Here is a 23,171-nt window from a genome sequence, read left to right as displayed (position 1 = left end):
AGGACAAAATAAAATGAAACGAAACAACACAGGCAAGAAGTTGCTGGCTGCATTCATGAGAGCTAGCAGCATTGGTGGCAATAATGAATTTTATATTTACTGCAAAAAAGTCAATTTCAAACATTAAAATTTAATTCACTAGAGTTGGGTTCGAAGAAGACCAAGGTATGACTATGACTCTGGGTTTCAGACATTTCAAATGAGTCCTTTTCGTGGTTTTTGCCCCTACATTATTTCTTGGGTTCCATGGTTGATGTTCTTTTATTTTTGTTTTGTTGCAATTTCTCTCTCTCTCTCGTTCGTTTATTACTGCCTTAGAGGACCATGAACACATTTGAATGTAATGACTGCCATTTGAATTGCAACATTGCTCTCAACAAACTGGATTGGTCTCCTGCTCACATACACACTTCGATAGTAGACTCTTCTCTCGCTCTCTCATCTCTTTTTAAATGCTATGGGAGTATTGCATTTTACTATGCATTTGCTTAAGCTGCCTGTTTGAGTGTTTGTTGGTTTTCTCGTTTAGAATATTTTGCTATAGCCTAATTGTTAAGAGGCAGGGAGGGAGGGAGTTAGTTCTTCTAATAGACGATGGCGGTTGTGGTGCCAAGCAAGCACGCGAGAAAGCTTTTAGCTAATTTTTTGTTTTTGCTATCTAACTCAAAAGAAGTCCTGATGATTGCTTCCTTGACTCCAAAAGGGAATCATTGGTTATTCTCTATAACCAATGTTTAACAGAATGTCTGTATGTTTATAGCTATAACCCATGCCATTTGAAGCCATATACGTGCTGATTTCTAGATTTCTATTGCCATCAATGTGCGTTTTCTTCTCCCTCTGCTTTTACTGCCATTGTAGAGTTAAAACATTGCATTTAAATGCAGCTCACAAATATGTGAAGGGGCAATAAATTTAGCATCACTTGAATATCTTCCTATTGTCTTGCATTTGATATGACCATCTTTTGTGGCTTACTTTTGAGAGAAATCAGTTGAGTGTTCATTCTGTGAATTAGATGATATAGAAGGGGTGGGGGGAATGTATCAGTGTGAAATAACTATGATTAAGAACAAATAATTATTGTTTCTAAATTTAGTTAAATTGTTAATAATTGAATTATTTTATTTCTTGCGACCAGAGATACCAGATTTGTTTTGCCAAAAGACCCGCTGGGTTTTCCAAAAAAAGGTCCAAGAATCAAAAAAAAAAAAATCTAAATATTTTTTGTACCAAGAGTCAAGGAGAGAGAGAGAGAGATTCTAAATGTTTTAATTGATCCTTGAAATATGTCGAAACTCTTATTCTGGCTACAAGGGTTATATAAAATCTTGACGAAAAAAGGCTACAAACCGCTAAAAAGGCCGTGAAATGATTTTTTCCCTCCAAAAGGCTTAAAACAAGCCCATCGGGGGAAATCCTAAATAGGCCACACTTCTTCGGACAGCAATCATTTTTTGATTGGTCTTGAACGACCCAATTGAATTACATGACTTTTCTAGCACACTGAAAAAAAAGCTTGTCCGGTTCCAAAGATTTTTATTTTACACACACGATTTTGGTATAGATTCTAAGCCAAATTAGCGCAACATTGACGTTGGGATATTTTAAGACAGAATGCTCTTTTAAATTTGAGTTTTGCGTACTTGATTCTAGGAAATGAATTTTAATTTATTGGTTTTTTTATTTTATTTTATTTTTTTTTTTTTTCAAAGTCCTTTAGAATTTTTTAACAGACAACTTAAATTTCCAAATTCAGAACGCTTTTTTACTTTGTAGTGAAGATATAAGAATTCAAAAACTTATAGACGGTTTCATTAAGTTTAAAGAAATTTTCTGAATTATTAAAGCCAAGTTGACCTAGGCCAAACGATATTTTCTTTCATGTTAAAATACCAATTTTTAAGTTGAACCACTTAACAGAAAAAATATTTGCGATTTTTTTTCCAAATAAAGTCTTAATTGAGTTTTAAAAAGTATTAAATTAAAAATTTTATTGATTAAACAAATTTTTAATTGAAACAACAATTAATAGTATCAATTAATTTTTTAATTGACTTTCAATTAATTTTTTATTGACTTTCAATTATGTAATGCACAAATTTTAAATTGAAAAACAAATTAATGGTATCAATTAATTTTTTAATTGACTTTCAATTAATTTTTTAATTGACTTTCAATTATGTAATGCACCGTTAAATATTTTATTTTTTTTTTTAATGTTCAAAAGCAAAACATGTCGAAAGTAATATGAAATTTTAGAATCTGTTAAGATTTATTCAAATTAACTATCTTTGGCACAAATTAGGATTTTCAAACGTATGACAAAGCCATTACACGCTGCACTAAAGTGGCGATATTATAGCCCAATCCCTGCGAATTTCCATTTTGAGATGATATACACAAGGTCGTGGGTTCGATTCCCGCTTCGACCGAACACCAAAAAGTTTTTCAGCGGTTGATTATCCCACCTAAGTAATGCTGGTGACATTTCCCAGTGTTTCAAAGCTTCTCTAAGTGGTTTCACGGCAATGTGGAACGCCGTTCGGACTCGGCTATAAAAAGGAGGTTCCTTGGCATTGAGCTTAACATGGAATCGGGTAGCACTCAGTGATAAGAGAGAACTTCACCAATATGGTATCACAATGGACTGAATAGTCTAAGTGAGCCTGATACATCGGACTGCCACCTAACCTAACCTACCGATTTTTAAGTCAAACCACTTATCTACACAGAAAAAAATTATTTTTTGAGTGTACTGGAAAAATCGCAAAACTTCGTCAACCAAAATATTAGAAAAAAGTTTATTATAAACATAAAAATAGTTTAAGTTTTAAGTTATAAATCACGGTTGGCATTCGTGCCAAAAATAATCTAACAACATTTTACCACAAACCTACAAAATTTTAATAAAAACCTTGTCAATATTTCAAATCAAAAATTTTGTAAAAGCTTTAAAATTTTGCCAATTTTTTTTTTTTCAACAGAAACTTTTGTCAAAGTTTTATTTCTATTTTTTTCCAAATTTTATTTTTATTTTATTGTTTTTATAGAAAATTTTAGTTGGAGCAATATTTTGCAAAATCTACCAAAAAATTGAGAATTCTACCACTCTACCACAGTAACAGTAAAAAATCTACCATTTTTGGTAGAATTCTACAAACAGTGGCAACTGTGCTATGTGTTGTACTCACCGTTATCACTCATGTCATAAATAAACTACCACAATTTGAAGAAAATTCTAAAAAAATTTTGTCTATTTATTTCTCTAGAAAATTTTGCTAAAATTTTATTTCTCTAGAAAATGTTGCTAAAATTTTATATATCTAGAAAATTTTGCCAAAATTTTATTTATTTATTTACAAAATTAGACTTATAGTATAATATAAGAATAATATTACAATAGTAGCAAAATTTTATTTCCATGGAAAATTTGGCCAAAATTTTATTACTATAGACAATTTTGCCAAAATTGTATTTCTCTTAAAAATTTTTCCAAATTTTTATTTATCCGGAAAATTTTGCAAAAATTTTATTTATCTAGAAAATTTTGCCAAAATTTTATTTCTCTAGACAAAGCCAAAATTTTATTTTATGGAAAATTTGGCCAACATTTTATTTCTTTAGACAATTTCGGCAAAATTTTATTTCTCTAGAAAATTTTGCCAAAATTTTTATTGTATAGAAAATTTTGCCAAACTTTTATTTCTATGGAAAATTTGGCCAAAATTTTATTTCTCTAGAAAATGTTGCCAAAATTTAAATTCTCTAGAAAATAGTGCCAAAATTTTATTTCTATAGAAAAATTTGTCAAAATTTTATTTCTATAGAAAATTCTGCCAAAATTTTATTTCTCTGGAAAATTTTGCCAACATTTTATTGCTATAGAAAAATTTCGCCACAATTTTATTTCTATAGAAAATTTTTCCAAAATTTTATTTCTATAGAAAAAATTGTCAAATTTTTATTTCTATAGAAAATTCTGCCAAAAATGTTATTTCTCTAGAAAATTTTGCCAAAATTTTATTTCTCTAGAAAATTTTGCCAAAATTTAATTTCTCTAGAAAATTTTGCCAATAATTGTATTTCTCTAAAAAATGTTGCCAAAATTTTATTTCTATAGAAAATTCTGCCAAAATTTTATTTCTCTAGAAAATTTTGCCAACATTTTATTGCTATAGAAAAATTTCGGCACAATTTTATTTCTATAGAAAATTTTTCCAAAATTTTATTTCTAAAGAAAAATTTGTCAAATTTTTATTTCTATAGAAAATTCTGCCAAAAATGTTATTTCTCTAGAAAATTTTGCCAAAATTTTATTTCTACAGACAAATTCTGCCAAAATTTTATTTTATAGAAAATTTGGCCAACATTTTATTTCCCTAGAAAATTTCGCCAACATTTTATTTCTCTAGAAAATTTTGCCAAACTTTTACTTCTATGGAAAATTTTGCCAAAATTTTATTTCTATAGAAATTTTATAAAACTTTTATTTCTATAGAAAATTTTGCAAAAAAATTATTTTTATAGAAAATTTTGCCAAAATTTTATTTCTCTAAAAAAAATTTGCAATAATTTTATTTCTACGGAATATTTGGCCAAAATTTTATTTAACTAGAAAATTTTGCCAAAATTTTATTTCTATAGAAAATTCTGACAAAATTTTATTTCTCTAGAAAATTTTGCCAAAATTTTATTTCTGTGGAAAATTTGGCCAAAAATTTTATTTCTGTGGAAAATTTGGCCAAAAATGTTATTTCTCTAGAAAATTTTGCCAACATTTAATTTCTCTAGAAAATTGTGCCAAAATTTTATTTTTATGGAAAATGTTGCCAAAATTTTATTTCTCTAGAAAATTTGGCTAAAATGTTATTTATCTAGAAAATTTGGCTAAAATTTTATTTCTCTAGACAAATTCTTCCAAAATTTTATTTTATGGAAAATTTGGCCAACATTTTATTTCTATAGACAATTTCGGCAAAATTTTATTTCTCTAGAAAATTTTGCCAACATTTTTTTTGTATAGAAAATTTTGCCAAACTTTTATTTCTATGGAAAATTTTGCAAACCACCAAATTTTATAAAATTTTTATTTCTATAGAAAAGAAATTTTGCCATAATTTTTATAGAAAATTTTGCCATAATTTTATTTCTATGGCAAATTTGGCCTAGAAAATTTTGCCAAAATTTAATTTCTCCAGAAAATTGTGCCAAAATTTTATTTCTATAGAAAATTTTGCAAAATTTTATTTCTCAAAAAAATTTCGCCAAAATTTTATTTCTCTAGAAAATTTTGCCAAAATTTTATTGCTATAGAAAAATTTCGCCACAATTTGATTTCTATAGAAAATTTTTCCAAAATTTTATTTCTATAGAAAAATTTGTCAAAATGTTATTTCTCTAAAAATTTTGCCAAAATTTTATTTCTATGGAAAATTTTGCCAAAATTTTATTTCTCTAGAAAATTGTGCCAAAGTTGTATTTCTATGAAAAATTTTGCCAATAATTTTATTTCTCTAGAAACTTTTCTCAAAATTTTATTTCTATAGAAAATTTTCTCCGAATTTTATTTACCTAGAAAATTTTGCCAAAATTTAATTTATCTAGAAAATTTTGTCAAACTTTCATTTCTATCGAAAATTTTGTAAAAATTTTATTTCTATAGAAAATTTTCCCAAAATTTTATTTCTCAAGAAAATTTCGCCAAAATTTTATTTATCTAGAAAATTTCACCAAAATTTAATTTATCTAGAAAATTTTGCCAAAATTTTATTTCTATCGAAAATTTTGTAAAAATTTTATTTCTATAGAATATTTTGGCAAAATTTTATTTCTATAGAATGTTTTCTCAAAATTTTATTACTATAGAAAATTTTGTCAAAATTTTATTTCTATAGAATATTTTGTCAAAATTTTATTTCTATAGAATATTTTGTCAAAATTTTATTTCTATAGAAAATTTTATCAAAATTTTATTTCTATAGAAAATTTTATCAAATTTTTTTTTCTATAGAAAATTTTGTCAAAATTTTATTCCTATAGAACATTTTGTCAAAATTTCGTTTCTATACAAAACTTTCTCAAAATTGTCTTTCTATTAAAAATTAAAAAGCCTCTTAGTAAAAGAGGAATATTGTGCAAAATCTACCAAAACATCATTAATTTTGTTTCAGTACCATTTTATTTCTATAGAAAATTTTGTCAAAATTGTATTTCTATAGAAACTTTTTTTTAAATTTTATTTCTATAGAAAATTTTGTCAAAATTTTATTACTATAGAAAATTTTATCAAAATTTTATTTCTATAGAAAATTTTATCAAAATTTTTTTTCTATAGAAAATTTTGTCAAAATTTTATTCCTATAGAACATTTTGTCAAAATTTCGTTTCTATACAAAACTTTCTCAAAATTGTCTTTCTATTAAAAATTAAAAAGCCTCTTAGTAAAAGAGGAATATTGTGCAAAATCTACCAAAACATTATTAATTTTGTTTCAGTACCATAGTGTTGTTACTGTTAGTTGTCTAATACTATAATTTTGAGCACATTTTCCTTCTCATGTCATAGTGTCATCAAGCGGACAATCATGGCGCCTGAAAATAGGCAAATATTTTTATCTGCACGCTGAGAAGGAATATGATCACCTCAAACATGTTTCAAGAGCAGAATGTTATTTTTGTATGGTGACCATGTAACATGTTTGTCACTAAAATGTTATTTTCTCGTCAAATATAACCTGCTTGCCGAAATCAGATACATGATTTCCGAGAAAATAACATGGTTGCGAAAACCATGTTACATGGACACCACCCAAAAATAACATTTTGCTCTTAAAACATGTTTGAGGTGATCATATTCCTTCTCTGGGTATGGGTAAACCGGGTTCCACCCCAAACTGTTAAATTCAACGATTGATCTTCGATTAAATGGAGACAAAAGGAATCTTGGGTTGATCTAGGTATAATTTTAAAGTAAAAATACGCGACTTCCATCTATCATAGAAAAATCCACTTAATTCGTTTTGTTTTGTTTATAAAAAAAAATGTTACCTTTTGTGCCACCATAAATATTTTGGACAATTTTTTATTTGACTTACGCCAAAAATTTGCCATTCCGTTCAGCCCTAGTATATAGTTTAATGAGAATTTATTTGCCAAAAACCACTGTTCGCTGTCAACCGCCATGCTGTACAAATAAAACCATAAATTTCCATGTTTTCTACAGCATATGCATGGGACTTTCTATGGTTTTAACTGTTTTTAGCATTTAATTGAAGTTTTATAATTTTTTTCCCACTTCGTTTCGGAATGCGCTATATGCTACTTAAATATATTCCTGTGAATATGTATTGCGGGTCGAAATGTCGAAGCAATTTCAGACATTTTTCACAAAACTCACAAACGCACAGGCATATCAGCATAATGTTTTGTGGTTTTTTTATCCCCTCCTCCCCATCCCTCTCGCCGAACAATAAAATACCAGCAATAGTTATAGTCGTATATTTTAAATTATACAGTGCTAATGTTCTATTATTTTTTGTTTATTTTCTCTTCCATTATTTCACAGATTCTACGTGACATACGAAAGGGTCTATTGCAAATGGGTCGGGAAGGAAAAATCGGTAAGTTTTTCAAAATAATTTTCACTAGCCCTCAAATACGAATACATACACATACATGCACACATTGAAAGTCTATGAGTTGTATTTGTGCATGCGGTGCTATAAAATGCAATGAAAAATACTTTATAGCATCATCATCAACGTTTTGCGGTGGTGTTGAAATAACAAATTTATGTTTACCCTGGTATTTATTTTTCATCGTTTTCCCCCCCCCATTGCAGATGACACCTATATGTACGATGATGCTTTGCGGGGACCCCATTATGCTGTTAGCGGTATCCATCCACAGGGTCATTGGTATGATGAACCACCCTATGAAAGTGATCCAGATGATTTTCTTATGTCAGGTCTCAATTATGGACCAGCAGCAACAATACAAGTGAGTGAAAATTCAATGATATGAAAATAAATTTTTTTGGTGTAAGGTTTTTTTAGGGAAAAGGGACTTAAAGATATTTTTACATTGAGAAACAAAAATTGCATTTTTATAATTTTTTTCCCAAAATTTTATTTCTATCGAAAATTTTTGCAAAATTTTATTACTATGAAAAATTTTGTCAGAAAGCAATTTCTATAGATTTTTTTTCCAATTTTTTTTTTTAAATTTTGTCAAAATTTTATTTCTGAGAACATTTTTTTTTTGTATTGTGGTACTATCATATTTACATTATTTCTTAAGACTATATAAGTTAAGTATATGAGTTTTTTTTTTTGATAATTTACTAAAAAATATTGCAACAAAAGAATTCTAACTTTGTTTATGAGAAAGCTACAATTTTTATTTGATACAGTTTTAGGCAAAAAAGATAGTAAAAAACCTAAGATATTTTAAGGAGATGATGATTGTGAATAGCTTTTTTCATCTTCTGCCAGAAGATTGGAAAGAAAATTACATCTGTATATTCCTTATCAATTCGTAATTTGAACATCTGTTGCGATCTTCAAAGCTTTTTATAAGATGACTGATTACATTATGGAAGGTTTCTTCATTATGGTTTCGATGCAAGTGGAATCTTGAGTTTTGCTTGGGTAAATTGAAGATGATTTTCAAATTTTTATTTTGTATAATCTGGAGTTTTTTTCTTAATTGTTTTGGGGGCCTTTGTGTACCAAATTTGGCAGCCGTATGTCATAATCGGTCTGATACATGATTTGTATAATAAAAGTTTGTTTTGTGTATTTAAAGAAGATTTACGGCATAATAGAGGATAGAGCGCGCTCCCACATCGTATTGTTTTGAGGCATATAGCATTGATATGTCCCTAAATGAGCATTTTTTGTCCAATACTATTCCGAGGTATTTGACACTATTTTCGATTGGGATTTCATGTCCCTGTATGACTAAGGGTATTGTTGGATTTCTTTTTATTGAATTATTGAATGGAAAGATGATGGCTTGGGTTTTGCCTTCATTGACTTTAATTTTCCATTTATTGAAATATTTCTCCGCATGCAATAGAGCTTTTTTAATCTTTTTTATGATTGCATTTGACAATTTTCCACTTGTAATAATTGCCGTGTCATCTGCGTATAAGGCCTTGTCGTAATCTTTTAATACTTTAAAATCGGATGTAAATATTAAATACAATACAGGTGACAATACCGATCCTTGGCGAACACCGGCTGGTATTAATCTTTCATTTGAATCTTCGCCCCCAATGTTTACGACCATTTTTCTTTCACTTAAAAAGCCTTTGATCATTTTTTGTAGATAGAGTGGTACACCTACTTCTTTTAGCTTGAACACCAATCCATTGTGCCATATAGCATCAAAAGCCTTCTCAATATCCATAAGGACTACACCCGTACTTCTTATATTTCTTTAATCTTGTCAATAATATTTGTGATCCGTTTTACCTGGCGAACTGTAGAATGCTCCTTTCGGAATCCGAATTGTTCTCGCATTATAATATTGTTATTTTCAGTGTACTCTAAAAGTCTTTGCAGAATGATTTTTTTCAAAAATTTTATCTAGGCAGCTTAGCATACTTATCGGACGGTAGCTTTTTGGTGACGATGAGTCTTTACCGGATTTTAATATAGGAATAACTTTTGCTTTTTTGAAAATATTAGGAAAATAACCGCTCTTTAGACACCAGTTAAAAATTTTTGTTAAGGAGACGAAAAAGCTATCGGGCACATTTTTTAATATGATAGGCTTGATACCATCGATTCCTGGAGCTTTTGAGTTTTTAAGCCCAAAGGCAAAAGTTTGTACTTCATCTTTTGTTGTGTATTTAATGTCCGTTAAATTGTATTGTCTTTGCAGCCATTTTACATGCATACTAACTTTCTTATCCATTGTTGAAATCATATTTAGCGTCGTTTTGTGGTTTTCTTCGAAAACATTTGCTATTAAATTGGCTTTCTCCTTATCATTTGTAAAACTGTTATATCTATATAAAATTTTGTCAAAATTTTATGTCTATAGAAAAAATTTCCTAACAGTTTATTTAAATCGAAAATTTTTGCAAAATTTTATTTCTATAGAAAATTTTGTCAAAATTTTATTTCTATAGAAAATTTTGTCAAAATTTTATTTCTATAGAAAATTTTGTCAAAACTTTATTTCTATAGAAAATTTTGTCGAAATTTTATTTCTATAGAAAAATTTTTGTCAAAATTGTATTTCTATAGAAAATTTTTGTCAACATTTTATTTCTATAGAAAATTTTGTCAATTTTTTTTTCTATAGACAATTTTATCAAAATTTTATTTGTATAGATTATTTTGCCAACATTTTATTTCTATAGAAAATTTTATCAAAATTTTATTTCTATGCGAAATCTTGTCAAAATTTTATTTCTATAAAAATTTTGTCAACATTTTATTTCTATAGAAATTTTTGTCAAAATTTTATTTATATAGAAAATTTTGTCAAAATTTTATTTCTATAGAAAATTTTGTAAAAAATTTATTTCTATAGAAAATTTTGTCAAAATTTTATTTCTATAGAATATTTTTGCAAAAATATTTTTGTCCAAATTTTATGTGAAATTCTAGAGAAAATTTGGCCACATTTTATTTGTATAGAAAACTTTTGCAACATTTTATTTCTATAGAAAATTTTGTCAAAATTTTATTTCTATAGAAAATGTTGTCAAAATTTTATTTCTATAGAATATTTTGTCAAAATTTTATTTCTATAGAAAATTTTTTCAAGATTTTATTTTTTTTTATTTATATAGAAAATGTTGTCAAAATTTTATTTCTATAGAAAATTTTGTAAAAAATTTATTTCTATAGAAAATTTTGTCAAAATTTTATTTCTATAGAATATTTTTGCAAAAATATTTTTGTCCAAATTTTATATGAAATTCTAGAGAAAATTTGGCCACATTTTATTTGTATAGAAAACTTTTGCAAAATTTTATTTCTATAGAAAATTTTGTCAAAATTTTATTTCTATAGAAAATTTTGTCAAAATTTTATTTCTATAGAAAATTTTGTCAAAATTTTATTTCTATACAAAATTTTGTCAAAATTTTATTTCTGCAGAAAAATTTGTCAAAATTTTATTTCTATAGAAAATTTTGTCAAAATTTTATTTCTATAGAAAATTTTGCCAAAATTTTATTTCTATAGAAAATTTTGTCAAAATTTTATTTCTATAGAAAATTTTGTCAAAACTTTATTTCTATAGAAAATTTTGTCAAAACTTTATTTATATAGAAAATTTTGTCAAAATTTTATTTCTATAGAAAATTTTGTCAAAATTTTATTTCTATAGAAAATTTTGTCAAAATTTTATTTCTGTAGGAAATTTTATCAAAATTTTATTTCTATAGAAAATTTTTGTCAACATTTTATTTCAATAGAAAATTTTGTCAATTTTTTTTTCTATAGACAATTTTATCAAAATTTTATTTGTATAGATTATTTTGCAAACATTTTATTTCTATAGAAAATTTTATCAAAATTTTATTTCTATATTTTATTTATTTCTATCTTGTCAAAATTTTATTTCTATAAAAATTTTGTCAACATTTTATTTCTATAGAAAATTTTTTCAAAATTTTATTTCTATAGAAAATGTTGTCAAAATTTTATTTCTATAGAAAATTTTTTCAAGATTTTATTTTTATAGAAAAATTTTGTCACCACTGTGTTCTTATAAAAATTTTGTCAAAATTGTATTTCTGTGGAAAATTTTTATAAAATTATTTATATCTACAGACATTTGTTTTGTCAATATTTTATTTATATGGAAAATTTTATCAAAATTTTATTTCTATAAAAAATGTTGCAAATATTTTATTTATGTCGACAATTTTGTACAAATTTTGTTATATCGAAAATTTTGTCAACTTTTTATTGAAAATTTTGTCAAAATTTAATTTGTTTTGTTTGTTATTGTTGGCTTCTCTTCAACCGTTATTGTTGTTTTTGATCTCAGCTTAAAGTTGGCTAACTACATACCCATCGATGATTTGAGTTTGGCAAAGGAAAAGAGATATGCTTGCAAATTTGTTTAGGCAGTAGCCGACTATCAAACCTTTTTTCGGAAGGTTCAGGTGCAGTTCACTTTGGGTTGAGTGAATTACCCGAATTTGCAAGTAGAGGATGCTGATGAGGAATGTGGTAATTCCGAAACAGCTGTACATCCAACCATCTTGCAGTCTATAGGGCTTTGCCCAAATAAATTTGACAAGCATACTTTTCCTCTGTTGGTTAAGCTACACTTGTAGTATAGTCAATGCATGGCTTTAAGCTGAGATCAAAAACAACAATAAAATTTAATTTCTATAGAAATTTGTGTCTAAATTTTGTTTACATACAGAAAATTTTGTCAACATTTAATTTCTGTAGAAAATTTTTTTAAATATTTGCAAAGTTTTATTTCATAATTTGTTTTGCAAAATTTTATTTCTACAGAAAAATTTTTTGTAGACAATTTTAAGAAAATTTTAATTCTATAGAAATTTTTTACAAAATTTTATTTCTAAAAAAAATTTTTGAAAAAAATTTTTTTCTATTGTTTTGATTGCAGCTTAAGATCACGCGTTATCTAAACTACAATAGTAGCTTAACCAAAAGAGCAGAAGTATGTTTATTAAGTTTATTTGACCAAAGTCCCTTAGACTACAAGATAGACGGCCATTTCGGAACTACCACATTCTTCAGCAGGATGCTGATAGCTTCGCTACTTGCAGCGAAACCATCAAACTAAATTTGCATAATTCACTAAATCCAAAGTGAACTACACTTGAACCTCCCGAAAAAGGTTTTTGGATAGTCGACTTTGCCTTAATAAATTTGCACAAACGTATTTCTATAGAACATTGTTGCAAAATTTTATTTCTATCGAAAAATTTTCCAATATTTTATTTCCAAACAAAAAAATTTATTTCTATATACAAATTTTTCTAGAATTTTATTTCTATAGAAAATTTTGTATAATTTTATTTTTTTTTGTGTTTTTTGGAATTTATCAAAATTTTATTTCCATGCTGAAATTTTTCCCAATTTCATGCCTATTTAGCATTTTTTAAAAAAAATTTATTTCTATAGAAAACTTTGTGAACTCTTTATTTCTATACAAAAACTTTAGCAAAATTGTATTTCTATAGAAAATGTTTACAACATTTTATTTCAAGGGAATATTTTTGCAAAATTTCATTTCTTAAGAAAATGTTTGCTAAATTTTATTTCTATGGAGAATATTATCAAAATTTTATTTTTTTATTTTGGAATATTTTTTACAAAATTTTATAACTATAGAAAACAGTTTGGCAAAATTCTATTTATATAGAAAATTTTATTTCTATAGCTAATATTTGCCATATTTTTTAATTTTTTTTGGAAAGTTGTATTTCTATAGAAAAATTTTTCCAAATTTTATTTCAATAGAAAATTTTGTCAAAATTTTATTTCTATAGAAATTTTTGTGAAAATTTTATTTTTAGAGAAAATTTTGTCAAAGTTTCATTTCTATAGATAATTGTTGCAAAATTTAATTTCTATAGATTATTTTTCCAACTTTTATTTCATAAAAAATGTTACAAAATTTTATTTGTATAGAAAATTTTTGCAAAATTTTATTTCTAGAGAAAATGTTTGTTAAATTTTATTCCCATAGAAACTTTTCACGAAATTTTATTTCTTTTTCAATTTTTGTATTAAATTTCGCTTTTTAAACTTTATTAATTAATATTTGGAATTTGGTTTTCCCCAAATAGGCCATCTCTTATTTAAGGTCATTTATATCAATAGCAAGACATAAATGCCACTGAACTTTGATGACCCTTTTCATCGTATTTTTGATACTGCTACAGTCATACAAACTCATAAGCCACGATACCACCATAACCATTGGACCATCTGTGGTTCTGGTCTTTTGCATTTAAGTGGCAGCCACATGTGTGTGCCGGCTTGAATAAAAATACGGTATCATTTGTTATTAAATATCCCCATTTCGGCACATTAAACTCCAAATTCCAAAGGGGATCCCCCCAACGCATTTAGTTTCTATACCACACATGCCCACAGACACACACACACACATACAAACGCACACCCATCCCTTTGCTTCTGGCTAAGACCAATATGTAAATGCGAAAAGGATAAGCAAAAGTTGGTTAACCGAGAAAAAGAATATAAAGCCCTACGATTGCATTGTGGAAACATGTGTGCCAAATATCTATATATAAATGTATGGGTGTGCATGTGTGTATCTATGTGTATGCAAGTTGGCTCTCTTACAAACTCATTGTAGTAACTGTGTATGACCTTATCTATATGCAAGCACGAGTGTGTGTGTGGATATGTGTAAGTGCACTTTATTATTCTTGTTATCCTGGCATGTAGTCTGTGGTGGTTTTTGTGTGTGCATCTTATGTGCCATTTACCAATAAAAATGCCATTCAACTAAATGTTTATTTTATTTATTTTTTTGTTTTTATATATGTACATATATTTTTTTTTATTCCATCTTCCCACAAAAGTTTTGACAATCAGCTTTCACATATAAATGCGTACATTTTTCTTCAATCTCCCAAGGATGTTGCCATTGCTGCTGATTCTTTGAAATCGTATTTTGGATTTTTTTTCATCTTGGCCTTACATCTGTAATCCAAAAATGTTGCTTCGTCTGTAAGATTTGATTTTTAAAATAGTTCCTTTTTGTTATGTTCTTTCGTTCCTATTGACTACACCTCCATGGCATTAAACTTTGTAAAATATGAAAAGGAAAAATGCCAAAAAAAGTACAATGGCATCAACGTCAAGTTTTAGCAATGATGCTTTTACTGACCTTTTTTAAGGATTTCCATAGAATACAAGCAGATAGGAATGCTGATATGGATGACAAAATCTTACGAATTTTCTGTTGAACTAAAATTTGGGGAAAAAATCTAAAAGATTAAAGTTTAGGAAAAATCGTCTGTAGACATAGCTACAAAAAACCTTGCAACATTTGACAAACTTTGAAAAGCTAAAAAAATTTTCTAAATTTTTGAGAAAATTGTCTATAGAAATAAAATTTTGCAAAAATTTTCTATAGAAATAAAATTTTGCAAATATTTTCTATAGAAAATTTTGACACGATTTTCTATGGAACTAAAATTTTGACAAATTTTCTATAGAAATAAAATGTTGACAAAATTTTCCATGGAAATAAAATTTTGACAAAATTTCCTATAGAAATAAAATTTTGACAAAATTTCCTATAGAAATAAAATTTTGCAAAATTTTTCTATAGAAATAAAATTTTGCAAAATTTTCTATAGAAATAAAATTTTGCAAAAATTTTCTATAGAAATAAAATTTTGCAAAAATTTTCTATAGAAATTAAATTTTGACACGATTTTCTATGGAACTAAAATTTTGCAAAAATTTTCTATAGAAATAAACTTTTGCAAAAATTATCTATAGAAATAAAATTTTGAAAAATTGTCTAAAAAATAAAATTTAGCCAAAATTTTCTATAGAGATAAAATGTTGACAAAATTTTCTTTAGAAATAAAATTTTTACAAAATTTTCTATGGCAATAAAATGTTGACAAACTTTCTATAGAAATAAAATTTTGACAAAATTTTCTATAGAAACAAACTTTTGTAAAAATTTCTAAGAAACAAAATTTTGCAAAAATTTTCTTTGGAATATAATTTTGAAAAAAAATTTTATAGAAACAAAATGTGGAAAAAAAATTCTATAGAAAAAAAAATTTGACAAAATTTTCTATAGAAATAAAATTTTGCAAAATTTCCTATAGAAATAAAAGTTTTAGAAATTTTTCTATAAAAAAATATTTGCAAAATCTTTCTATGCGAATAAAATTTTGACAAAATATTCTATAGAAATAAAATTTTGCCAAAATTTTCTATAGTAATAAAATTTTGACAAAATTTTCTATAGACATAAAAGTTTGACAAAATTTGCTATAGAAATAAAATTTTGACAAAATTTTCTATAGAAATAAAATTTTGACAAAATTGTCTGTAGAAATAAAATTTTGACAAAATTTTCTAGAAATACATTTTTGACAAATTTTCTATAGAAATAAAATTTTGACAATATTTTCTATAGAAATAAAATTTTGCAAAAATTTTCTTTAGAATATAATTTTGAAAAAAATTTTTATAGAAAAAAAATGTGGAAAAAATTTCGATAGAAAAAAACTTGACAAAATTTTTTATTGAAATAAAATTTTTCAAAATTTCCTATAGAAATAAAAGTTTTAGAAATTTTTCTATAAAAAAATATTTGCAAAATCTTTCTATGGGAATAAAATTGTGACAAAATTTTCTATAGAAATAATATTTAGACAAAATTTTCTATAGAAATAAAAGTTTGACAAAATTTTCTATAGAATTTTTTTTACAGAACTAAAATTTTGACACAATCTTCTATAGAAATAAAATTTTGACAAAATTTTCTATGGTAATAAAATTTTGTCAAAATTTCTATTATTTTTTCTATAGATAATAAAATTTTGACAGAATTTTCTATAGAAATAAAATTTTGACAAAATTTTCTGTATAAATAAAATTTTGACAAAATTTGCTATAGAAATAAAATTTTGACAAAATTTTCTATAGAAATAAAATTTTGAAAAAATTTTCTATAGAAATAAAATTTTGACAAAATTTTCTATAGAAATAAAAGTTTGACAAAATTTTCTATAGAAATAAAATTTTTACAAAATTTTCTATAGAAATAAAATTTTGACAAAATTTTCTATAGAAATAAAATTTTTAGAAAATTTTCTATAGAAATAAAAGTTTGACAAAAAATTTCTATAGATAATAAAATATCTAGAAAATTTTCTATAGAAATAAAATTTTGACAAAAGAATTCTATAGGTTAGGTGGCAGCCCGATGTATCAGGCTCACTTAGACTATTCAGTCCATTGTGATACCACATTGCTGAACTTCTCTCTTATCACTGAGTGCTGCCCGATTCCGTGTTAAGCTCAATGACAAGGGACCTCCTCTTTATAGCCGAGTCCGAACGACGTTTCACATTACAGTGAAACCACTGAGAGAAGCTTTGAAACCCTCAGAAATGTCACCAGCATTACTGAGGTGGGATAATCCACCGCTGAAAAACTTTTTGATGTTCGGTCGAAGCAGGAATCGAACCCACGACCTTGTGTATGCAAGGCGGGCATGCTAACCATTGCACCACGGTGGCTTCCAAAGAATAGAAATAAAATTTTGACAAAATTTTCTATAGAAATACAATTTTGACAAAATTTTCTATAGAAATAAAATGTTGACAAAATTTTCTATAGAAATAAAATGTTGTCAAAATTTTCTATAGAAATAAAATTTTGACAAAATTTTCTATAGAAATAAAATTTTGACAAAATTTTCTATAGAAATAAAATTTTGACAAAATTTTCTATAGAAATAAAATTTTGACAAAATTTTTTATAGAAATAAAATTTTGACAAAATTTTTTATAGAAATAAAAGTTTGACAAAATTATCTATTTCTCTAGAACTTTGACAAGAAATTTCTATAGATAATAAAATTTTGACAAAATTTTCTATAGAAATAAAATTTTCACAAAATTTTCTATAGAAATAAAATTTTGACAAAATTTTCTATAGGAATAAAATTGTGACAAAATGTTCTATGGAAATAAAATTTTGCCAACATTTTGCCAAAATTTTCTAAAGAAATAAAAGTTTGACAAAATTTTCTATAGAAATACAATTTTGACAAAATTTTCTATAGAAATAAAATTTTGACAAAATTTTCTATAGAAATAAAATTTTGACAACATTTTCTATAGAAATAAAATTTTGACAACATTTTCTATAGAAATAAAATTTTGACAAAATTTTTTATAGAAATAAAATTTTGACAAAATTTTTTAAAGAAATAATATTTTGAAAGAAAAAAAATCTATAGAAATAAAATGGTAAAAAAAAAATTTGTTAAAATTTTATTTCTATAGATATAAAATTTTGACAAAATTTTCTATAGAAATAAAATTTTGACAAAATATCCTATAGACATAAAATTTTGACAAAATTTTCAATAGAAATAAAATTTTGCAAAAATTTTCTATAGAAATTAAATTTTGACACAATTTTCGAAAGAAATAAAATTTTGCAAAAATTTTCTATAGCTATAAAATTTTGATAAAATTTTCTATAGAAATAAGATTTTAACAAAATTTTCTGTGGAAATAAAATTTTGCAAAAATTTTCTTTAGAATATAATTTTGACAAAATTTTCTTTAGCCACAAAAAATTTCCTACGAAATCCCTGTTGTTTTATTTACACCATAAACTTTGAAATGGTTTTCTGATGCCAATATCAATGGGGTAGTTAAAGGCATTATGTGGTAAAGACTCGTCTGGAGCTTATCTAACAGCAATTGACAAAGCTGATGGATGATTGATTTGTGGCAATAGAGCTATGATTTGTAGTAAATATTTGTTATACTTAAAATAAAAATCATGGACAAGCATTGATTGCATTGATCCGTTGAGATTTGGATGAAGGACTGAATATAAGAAAGAAAAATAGTTTGATATTTGTACTTTTTTATATATAGATTATTGTATAATGTATCATTGTTGTTGTTTTTTTTTTATTTCAGGGTGGTCGTGTTCGATTCTCTTCCAATCGTGATAGTACTGGAGTTATTTCATTACGTTCAGCTGGTGATATTTCATTGCCTCAACGAGGACCACCGAGAAGAGGCCTCATATTACCTCAACAGCCACCAAATCCACCGACAATAATTCCTTTAACACATGCCAGGTAAGTGCATATATAAAATGTAGTTTTGTTGCAATCTTTAGCAATCCAAAGGATAGAAAGGTCTATGGAAATTAGCCAATAGATTTGAACAGAAAATTTTCTTTCATAGGGGATTTTATTTTCAATAATCCTTAAGGCAATTAAAAAATTTTTCAAATTTGTTTATTTTTTAATTTTGTATTGCATAAATTTAAATATGAAATGAGATCGTAAACTCATCCATTGTGATTGAAATGATTTTTAAAAATAAATTAGAGTATGCAAGTTAAGTGTTGTCCTTTACAAGGAGGTGTATGCTACTGAGACGGATTAATTTAAAAATCGAACAGCGAAGAGAAAAGACATTTCAATCAAAATAATTTTATTTTAATTAAATGAAAATTATTTTAATTGAAATAAATTGAATTACGTAATTTAAAGTAAACATAATTTTATTAATTTTGTTCAAATAGTTTTTAAAATGAACTGGGTGATATTTAATTAATAATCTTTCCATATAACTAAAATTCATTAATCTAATTTTTGATTTCATTTTTTTATATCAATTCATTTGGACTTAAAAACAGCCTACAGGCTATCATAAAAATGACTCAATTTTATGAAATTAAAAGTGGAAAGTCATCCTTATTTTTTGTACACTAACGTCACCCTTCGTCATTTTGACTACGGATTATTTTAAGGCGGTTTAAATCGCATCGTGAGAAAAAATTAGAACCAAAATTTCGTTTAATTTTTTATTCGGTGCATTCCTAATTAATATTAAACAAAAATTAACAAAATGTTTGGATTAGAATACAGTTCAGATACAGTTTAGACTGAAAATAAAATTAAGCGTCATAATTTTGACGAAGGATGTCTGTTTAGGGTTAAAAAAATAGATTTTTTAATGTTTGTTTTTAATTAAACATAAATAAAAAGAATTCCATGTATTTTACACAAATAAATGATTCCAATCAAATCTCATACAACAGAAATTTCTTTACATTACATTAACAATATTTAGTGTATTTAAATTATCATAAATTTGATGAAATTTAATAAAATTGCAATATTTTTTACAATATTATTTTTTAACAATATTTAACGTATTTAAAGTACCATAAATTTAGTTTATTAAATTAAATTAATATTTTTTTAATATTTTTTTTTTTTTGAATTATTCTTAGTTATACCCTCCACCAAAGGATGGAAGGTATATTAAATTTGTCATTCCGTTTGTAACACAACGAAATATTGATCTAAGACCCCATGAAGTATATATATATATATATATATATATATATATATATATATATATATATATATATATATATATATATATATATATATATATATATATATATATATATATATATATATATATATATATATATATATATATATATATATATATACTTCATGGGGTCTTAGATCAATATTTCGTTGCGGACCCTCAAAGAGAAGCAAATTTCATCCGGTCGGGCTGAAATTTGGTACATGATGTTGGTATATGGTCTCTAACTACCATGCAAAAATTGGTCCACATCGGTCCATAATTATATATAGACCCCATATAAACCGATCTCCTGATTTGGCTTGCGAAGCCTCAAAGAGAAGCAAATTGCATCCGATCCGGTTGTAACTTTGAACATGGTGTTAGTATATGATCTTTAGCCAGAATTGGTCCATATCGGTCCATAATTATATATAGCCCCATATAAAACGTTCTCCAGATTTGACCTCCGGAGCCTCTTGGAGGAGCAAAATTCATCCGATCCGGTTCAAATTAGGAACGTGGTGTTAGTATATGGTCGCTAACAACCATACCAAAATTGGTTCAATTACACAAAAATTCGTCCATATCGGTTCATAATCATGGTTGCCACTAGAGCCAAAAATAATCTACCAAAATTTTTTTATATAGAAAATTTTGTCAAAATTTTATTTCTATAGAAAATTTTGTAAAAATTTTATTTCTAGAGAAAATTTTGTTAAAATTTTATTCGGTTCATAATAAAATTTTCATCATTGTCAAAATTTTATTTCTATAGAAAATTTTGTCAAAATTTTATTTCTATAGAAAATTTTGTTCAATTTTATTCGGTTCATAATCATGGTTGCCACTCGAGCCAAAAATAATCTACCAAGATTTTATTTCTATAGAATATTTTGTGAAAATTTTTATTTCTATAAAAAATTTTGTGAAAATTTTATTTATATAGAAAATTTTGTCAAAATTTTATGTCTACTTTGTCAAACTGAATTATATACGTATTGGATCGATCTTTTTTGATTTAATATATACCATATATGGACTTACATACAATTTAGAAGATGCACCCAGAGAAGGAATATGGTCACCTCAAACATGTTTTAAGAGCAAAATGTAATTTTTGGGTGGTGACCATGTAACATGGTTTTTGCAACCATGTTATTTTCTCGGAAATCATGTATCTGATTTCGGCAAGCAGGTTATATTTGACGAGAAAATAACATTTTAGTGACAAACATGTTACATGGTCACCATACAAAAATAACATTTTGCTCTTGAAACATGTTTGAGGTGATCATATTCCTTCTCTGCGTGTGGTGTTAGGAGGTTTTAAGATACCTTGCCATCGGCAAGCGTTACCGCAACTTAAGTAATTCGATTGTGGATGGCAGTGTTTAGAAGAAGTTTCTACGCAATCCATGATGGAGGGTACATAAGCTTCGGCCTGGCCGAACTTACGGCCGTATATACTTGTTTAATTGCTAGTATCATTTCTGTGATTGAAGATTTCTTCAATTGAAAAATTAATGGGATCAATTAAATTCGTGATGGAATCAGAATTATTTTTTTGTGTGAAGAATTGCAATAAATTCAATAAAATTGAAATCATTTTTTAAATAATCTTTTTTTTAAATAATATTTAATGTATTTAAATTACCATAAATTTATTAGAATTTATTGGAATAATTTTTTAAATTAAAAACTAAATTTTTTTATTATATTTAAATAAATTGAATTTAAATGAATTAAAATAAATTTAATGCCATGTATTTGATATAAATAAATTTTTGTAAATTATCTCCTAAATATAATTAAATGATATTTAATTATTAATATATTGCCTTCTTCCGGATTCATGTTTAAAAGCAACTCCTTTTTAGCTAATGATGACACACAAATCCCATACCATTGCAATTTCATTACTGAAGAACTCAAGGTCATGGTGTTTTGCTAATGATAGCTGTCAATTAAACTTGAACAACATTAGCCTGTCCACCTCCTTCCTTGCTTAGGAAAACCATTTGCCCACAAAGTCTGAGTTCGGCAGAAGAGATTACAGAAAAATTCGTTTCAGATGTCCATCAGTTGTTGAATCAATTAATCTTACACAAACTTTATGTTCCACAATCTAGTCCTTTACGTTTTGTTGCTCTTTTTTCTGGCTCTTGGTTTATATCTTACCATTATTTTTCTTATGTGGTTTACCAAAAAACATGGGTGGCATTGTGATATGATTGACCTATGTTTCATTTTAACTTAAACCTGAGTGTGTGTGTGTGTGGAACCTAGTCTGTGAATTTTTAAATAACTTTTGTCTATTTCAAATGTAGTTTTTAGCAATCTTTTATAGCCCAAAGGAAGTGGTTTCTCTATTTTAGAGTGGGAGAGTATGTATGTGCAAAACGTGCAAAAGGTTGTTTCTAATGTAGAGCAATAACCGGCAGCACCATAACAGCAACAACAACAAAAAGAAAACTAAACGAAATGAAAAACTCATATCCTTTCAAAAATAGGTGTTCCATGTCCATTCAGTTAGACATTCGTTCATTCATATACTATCGTTGGAGTTATACGGACGTGTGTATCTCTAACTAAGTTTTTAGATGATGTTCATGTAGTCCCTTTGATGGGTGCGTGTGTATGTGTGTGTGTGAGTTACGAAAGGAATGCATGCGTGTGAGTTGCGTACGTGCTGAAATATCAAAATGGAAACAATCAAAATGAAGCAAACATTATTACAAACACACATACACTCACACGTATCTACCTATCTCCCCAATACAATGGAGAGCCCTCAAAATGCTATCAATGTATAAATATCTCATACTCTCCCACACTCCCATCCACACTCACCCATGTTTCTCATGTTCTCAGCATTGAAAACACTAACAGTAAAATTTTCAATACTACCACTATCTATACCTACCCACAGTAAACTTAGTTGGATATCCCGTACATAGCAATACAATGCTCATCTCTGTGGTTGATTACGTTAAATATTGATACAATTTTTATTGTTGTATATTGTAGTTGTAGTTATAGGATCCTACCAACACGTTCTTGTATAACTGTGAATT

General features: G+C 26.2%; 1 protein-coding gene across 1 annotated transcript in view; it reads left to right on the top strand.

Annotated features, from left to right (window-relative positions):
• LOC142235705 (uncharacterized) overlaps positions 1 to 23,171 on the top strand; it is a 450,997-nt gene that overhangs the window by 387,218 nt on the left and 40,608 nt on the right. Inside the window, exons 9-11 of the mRNA XM_075306966.1 lie at positions 7,567 to 7,621; positions 7,843 to 8,000; positions 18,679 to 18,842. Coding sequence (XP_075163081.1) covers positions 7,567 to 7,621; positions 7,843 to 8,000; positions 18,679 to 18,842 — 377 coding nt within the window. The remainder of the gene's footprint in view (positions 1 to 7,566; positions 7,622 to 7,842; positions 8,001 to 18,678; positions 18,843 to 23,171) is intronic.

Source organism: Haematobia irritans, chromosome 1 (genome assembly GCF_050003625.1).
Source record: "Haematobia irritans isolate KBUSLIRL chromosome 1, ASM5000362v1, whole genome shotgun sequence".
Lineage (NCBI taxonomy): Eukaryota > Metazoa > Arthropoda > Insecta > Diptera > Muscidae > Haematobia > Haematobia irritans.
This window is presented reverse-complemented; position numbering and strand designations above follow the sequence as displayed.